Raw genomic sequence first — 6,000 nt, forward strand, 5'->3', positions numbered from 1 at the left:
TTTCCAAAATTTTTAAAATACATGATTCATTGTGTTATCATCTACATGTATATATATAAATATTTTTAGTATGAAGAATTGAGGAAAATAGTTCGTGCTAAGAAGAAGGGTTTGTTTGAGTTCCAGGAATTTATTCGAGGGTATAGATTTCCAGTTATAGGATTATGTAAGGTGGTAAGTTTTTCAACAATGTTATTTTGTTCTCTTGAACAGTCTACTGGTTGTTCAACATTTATTATGACAAAAAAGGTAGTTTATAATATAATTCTTACTCAAAAATCAGAGCTATTGTCTTGACCCATTTGTGGTATCTGGGTTGGTTATTATTTTTGGTTCAGTTTTGCATAATTATGCCCCCTTTCTTATTTTGCTTTTAACATACTATCCAGCACTGAAAAAAGTGATGAGCGCTGCCTCTTGGATAGTTTTTGTTATATTCCACTTGTTCATAACATATTAAGTTTTCTTTCAATTATGTTATTTTTATGCAATATAAATTTTTGCAAAAAAAAATATTTTCACCCATATTATACATGTATTTATTCAGAACAGGACTTTTTTAACCACAGAGAAAAACATCATTAGAATGAATCTACTAAAACTTACATAGTACGAAGTCATTCGGAATTTCCAATAAATTATCCAAACTGATTGTTCAGAAACACTTTTTTATTCAGTTATTCTTCATAGTATTCAATTTTTTGAAGCTATACCAGACCAGGAGTTGTTCATATTGATGCAAAACTTTACAGTTATCTATTTAGTCTCAGTTGCCCCCTTGATATTCTGTTGTGTTATTTTAAGTTGTCTCCCTTGATATAATCTTTTCATTTTTTTTAGTTATCTCCCTTGATGCCAGCTTATAGGGACCTGATATTTCTTGCCATTGACTATGGGAAACAAGACATAGCAAGACTCTTAGCAAATCTTGGAGCAAATTTATCAAGGTGTGAAAAAGTGAGTACCACTTTAGGTTCATATTTTAATTGTGTCCAATTTTTTTGTACGGTAGCTAAAGAAAATGTGTATCTTTTAATATCATCGAAGACTAAAGTGAGTGTGAAATATGAACAAACTCATTTTGGCATTATGGTAATCAATACATATTTCATGGGTGAAGAAAAGTGCAATATTTTTTACCTATTTTCACAGTGAATGATACGAATTATATCTCATTGATATTAAAAAATATATTCTGATTATCTTCATTAAATTGCATGATTTTCTTAATGCTTCAAAAGACCATTTGATTACTGATGTATTATTTTTATCTTCCATCATGTTATTATGGAAATTGCAGTGTAATTAGGTCAAGGTCACTGATACTAAAAATAGATTTTCCTACTTTCATTTCCTTTTAGGTCATGATTTATAGAATTGCAAAGGTAATTAGGTCAAGGTCACTGATACTAAAAATAGATTTTCCTACTTTCATTTCCTTTTAGGTCATGATTTATAGAATTGCAAAGGTAATTAGGTCAAGGTCACAGATGCTAAAAATAGATTTTCCTACTTTCTGTTCTCATAGTAATGTCATGATTTGTACATTGTCAAATTGACCTTTGGGAGTGTTTGTTGGAGTTTGGATGTCATAATCTTGTTGTTTTTTTCTTTCAGTATGAGAGAACAAATGAGGATGGGTCGATAGAAACAAGGGTTTACACCCCAGCGGAGAGAGCCGAACATCTAGGAATGTCAGAATTAGGTCAATGGTTATCGGAGCGTGAGAAAATACAACGAGAGAAATTGAAACACCATATACCACTGTTACCTCGTAGAACTATTCAGACTCATTTTAATTCACAGTTTAAGCAAATAAAACCAAGTGTGTTTGTTACACAGTCTGTTATGTAATGTGAGATAATTTAAGAATTATGCTTACTTTATGATTTCCTTAATGGAAATGAGTTTTAAGCATTTAGAATGGATAATATTTGTTTTTGAGTAAGTGCTACTGAAGGATGGTGGTGAAATATGAAGAATATTTTTACCTACTCACATTACAACAGTTATTTTTATTGATACCAAGGGGACTGACTATAGCATGTTTCTGTTGTTTGGTGTTTTGTTGTTGTTGTTTTTTTGCATGGGTGGGGAGAGAGAAAATACTATCTTTTTTACAGGGGAAAATTTCACTTTCATTATGGTTTGGGGAAATGGCCTGTATTTGGTAGTAAATTGGATAGAAAATCACTGTGAGCTTTTTCTACTCAATTAAAGCTGGAAAGTTGCCAAAAGACAACAATTGTGTCACCAAGCAAAAGGTAATAAATATTTGAAATTGGGATACATGAGTTTAGTAAATTAGTATTACATGTATATTTATGGGTCACTACCACATGTTAAAGATATCTGTTAAATATATTGTTAGAGTGATGTATGAATGCCTGAGAAATGCATAACTTTTTGTTTCTTAAAAGTTTTGTTTTTGGTGTACCAATATTGTTTCCAAAAAGTTACTCATTTGCCACTATCTTGAACCATCTTTTTCTTCTGTTGCCTTTTGCCAATTAGTACAGCTAAAATGGTTTAGTATTTTGTATGGAAGTGAAAATACTACTTTGTTTACATTTTGCTACCTGTTTGAAAAATAATAACGCAGTTCAGTACTTTCTTTTAGTAATAAAAAAAGCATTTAACATGCTCTAAACCATTCATTCATCCATTCATGTTTGCCCTTTTTCAAGATTTCTATCCAGTTCTGACGCATAATGCACATGTGATAGCACTTAAGTGATATTTTTTTTGAGTGATTGTTTTTGAATAATATTTAATACTTGTATTTGGTTTTAAAATCATTTTTAATAAAAAAAAAATTGATAAAATTTTGAGTTTTTTTTCTCTTTTTGGTTTTATTTTATTCAATAATTGATTGTTTACTTCGGGAGATATCTGATATGTTAATGCATTTTGAGTGACTTTTAATATGTATTATGATACATTTTTTGTGATGAATTCCTATGTGTTTATAAATTTTGAGTGATTTTTCCACATGTGTAATTATATATTAAGAGTGAATTTTAATAATAATGAATTTTGATTGATTTCAATTATTATGTGAATGTATTTTGAGTGAATTTTAAAGTTTATCTATATGAAGGGTCTTATAATGTGAATGTATTTTAAAGTACATTTTAAAGTTTATGTATATTAAGTGCCTTGTTAATGTGTGTGTATTTTGAGAGCTTTTTAAAATTAAGTGACTTACTATTTGTCTTATAATTTGAATGTAGTTTGAGTGATTTTATATTAAGTGTCTTATAATGTGTGTGTATTTTGAGTGACTTTAAGTTTATGTATTTTGAGTGTCTTATAACGTGTGTGCATTTTGAGTGATTTTTAAATTTTATGTATTTTGAGTGTCTTATTATGTGTCTTATAATTTGAATGTTTTTGAGTGATTTTATGTTTAGTGTCTTATAATGTGACTGTGTATTTTGAGTGATTTCTAAAGTGTATGAATTTAAGTGTCTTATTATGTGAATGCATTTAAATGCTTCTTTTAAAAGTTTATGTATATTAAGAGTGTTATTATGTGAATGTTTTTAAAGTGTTTTTTTTTAAAGTTTATGTATTTTGAGTGAATTTTGACCTGATGATCATAATTGGACTGGTCAAATATAATAGATTAGATAGGTCAAAATTTATACTTTCTGTACATTGTTAGTCTAAAAATGTAGTTCTAGTCTTCAATGTTGAAGTACTGCCACAAGAGTTAGGTTCTATCTGTCTGCTCTGATAATTAGTTTATTTCTGCCTTAAAAAATAATTTGGCCAGAAAAATGTACTAGTACAGTCATGTACTTGTCTGAGTAAAGTTTTTAGACGTTTATTTTTAGACATTAGGGTTAAGAAATGACTTTAAATTGCATTAATTTATTTATGTTTTAAAACTGACTTAAAACTGGGATACTCAGGCAAATTAATGACAAAATTATTAAAATGATCCTATGCACTCGAATCACGCTAAAATGACATATTTTAAAGTCCCAACATGAATTTCTGTATAAATTCTATATATTTTGGATTTGAAGCGCAAATATATCTATAAATATTGAACGAAATTTAGATGCCAACAGAATCACCGAATAGTTTTAAAACAAGTGTGACTCGAACAAACCCTTGAAGTAACAATAACTGATAGATATTGTGGACATTGTATGATTGAAACAAGTCTGAGCCGTTCATTTGACATGTTCTTAAATGTTACCAGAGTTCACTGTGACAACGACTGTAAAATCTTAACGCTCTAACTTGACTGACGTGGGTCAAGTTAGGAAACCACCATTTTATTCTTTATAAGGAGAAAATTTTTATTCCTGGTACTGCGCATGATGCCTACTGTATTAATTTTGAGGACATTTACAGATTAAGGAATGAAAAATTCAAAATGAAGAAATAAAAAATTTTGCCTGTGTCTCCCTTTAAGAATTTTATGGTATGTGGGCGCTTCTTTGTGTAGAACTGCTTGCAAAAGAGTTAAACACTGGCTTCAGATTTAAATACAAATTTTGTTTTATACCCGGCTGGATGGGGGCTTTTGTGTGTAGAACTGCTGGCAAAAAATAGTTAAGCACTGGCTTCAGAGATAAGTAAAACCCAAAGTGTTAAGTTAAATTATAGACTGTACTATGAATTAGGTATTGGCAGGATATTGGCCTTAGCCCTGAAAATTAAAAAAAAAAAAAAAAAACTTTAACATTTTAAATTTTTTATTAACAGCCCAAAGATCCTAAGTCTTTATAGTTGATCAATTGACACTGTCATTGTAAAATATACTTAAAATGTACATGAATTAATTAATTGATAGAATACTGGTTAAAAATAGAATTCAATTTTTTTTTCCTACAATATTTTTATATTAACATTTTATTTAGATTGAGGTTTCTGTTTTATTGTTTTAATTTTGTCGTAACCAATATTCTTAAGTTTTCATTTTCTAATTAACGAGAGAAAGTTCAGTCTTTTTGAAAATCTAGAAAGAAAGTTGATGATATTGGAATACTAATAAATAATATATCATATTTAATGGGGTATGTTTCTGTTTAGATTTGTTTCTAGTCAAATAAGGTGCATGGTACTGTATATTCCTTAATAAGTTCCCTATTTAATTTTTTTTCTTTTTTTTTTGGTTTTAATTTCATGCCTCCCCTAAATCTTTTTATACAAATTTTAAGGCCTGTTTTGTTTATCCTGCTCTTTTATTAACAGATCACGTTTACATTTGTCATAATATCTTGGTTGTATACATCTTGGTTCTATAATTTAGTGCCTCCATACTGGTAACAATATACATGTATACCTTTGGAATAGGATTATAATTTGACATATTGGAAATTTCAATGTAGCATGTCTCTAGATTAATGCAAATTTTCATAAAAATTTTGAAAATGTATTCAAAATAAAAGTCAGTGTTATTCAGTGAAAAGGTACACACATACATACATACATATAGTATCATAATATTATGGAGCTTTTATTGGGGAATATACGGTAAATATTTTTTAATAATCTACTGCTGTTGGCGTAAAAGCCAATAAAACCAACACTAAAGCAATATGAAAGGTTGATATTAAAATCTCATGTTGATTTACAGTACTAATTTGAACTGTGTAAGATATATAATATTCTAAAAACAGTTTTGTATTGGATTAGTTGTTTGAAACTCTTTTCATTTTTGTATGCAATGTCTAGAAATTCTCATTATGAGGTGAGGTATATAATTATGAAACCAGGGAAATACTAGTGTTTCAAAATTGAAATATTGCTTTTAGATGGCTAGGTAAAATTAGAATATAATGGGTATGTAATTTAAGTCAGGGTGATATTGTGGTTTTGTTATGATAAGTATTCATGTTCTAAAAGGGCCTTATTTCAAGCATTCAAACTATACAGTTTACATATGCATTTACAGGTGAACGATGGCCTAGTGGTTAAGGTGTCTGCCTCTTTTCTAAGGGGTAATGGGTTCGAGCACTATTCAGGTCACAACCATGTTTT

General features: G+C 29.0%; 1 protein-coding gene across 2 annotated transcripts in view; it reads left to right on the forward strand.

Moving 5' to 3' along the window:
* The window catches only part of LOC132754662 (putative ankyrin repeat protein RF_0381), a 54,629-nt gene extending 51,811 nt beyond the window's left edge, over positions 1-2,818 (forward strand). For both annotated transcript variants that reach the window (XM_060745317.1, XM_060745318.1), the window contains 3 exons: positions 70-174; positions 841-957; positions 1,618-2,818. In XM_060745317.1, the coding sequence (XP_060601300.1) occupies positions 70-174; positions 841-957; positions 1,618-1,854 (459 nt within the window). In that variant the 3' untranslated portion in view covers positions 1,855-2,818. The remainder of the gene's footprint in view (positions 1-69; positions 175-840; positions 958-1,617) is intronic.
* Positions 2,819-6,000: the final 3,182 nt, after the last annotated feature.

Source organism: Ruditapes philippinarum, unplaced genomic scaffold (assembly GCF_026571515.1).
Source record: "Ruditapes philippinarum isolate M1 unplaced genomic scaffold, ASM2657151v2 ctg372_1_1_1_1, whole genome shotgun sequence".
Lineage (NCBI taxonomy): Eukaryota > Metazoa > Mollusca > Bivalvia > Venerida > Veneridae > Ruditapes > Ruditapes philippinarum.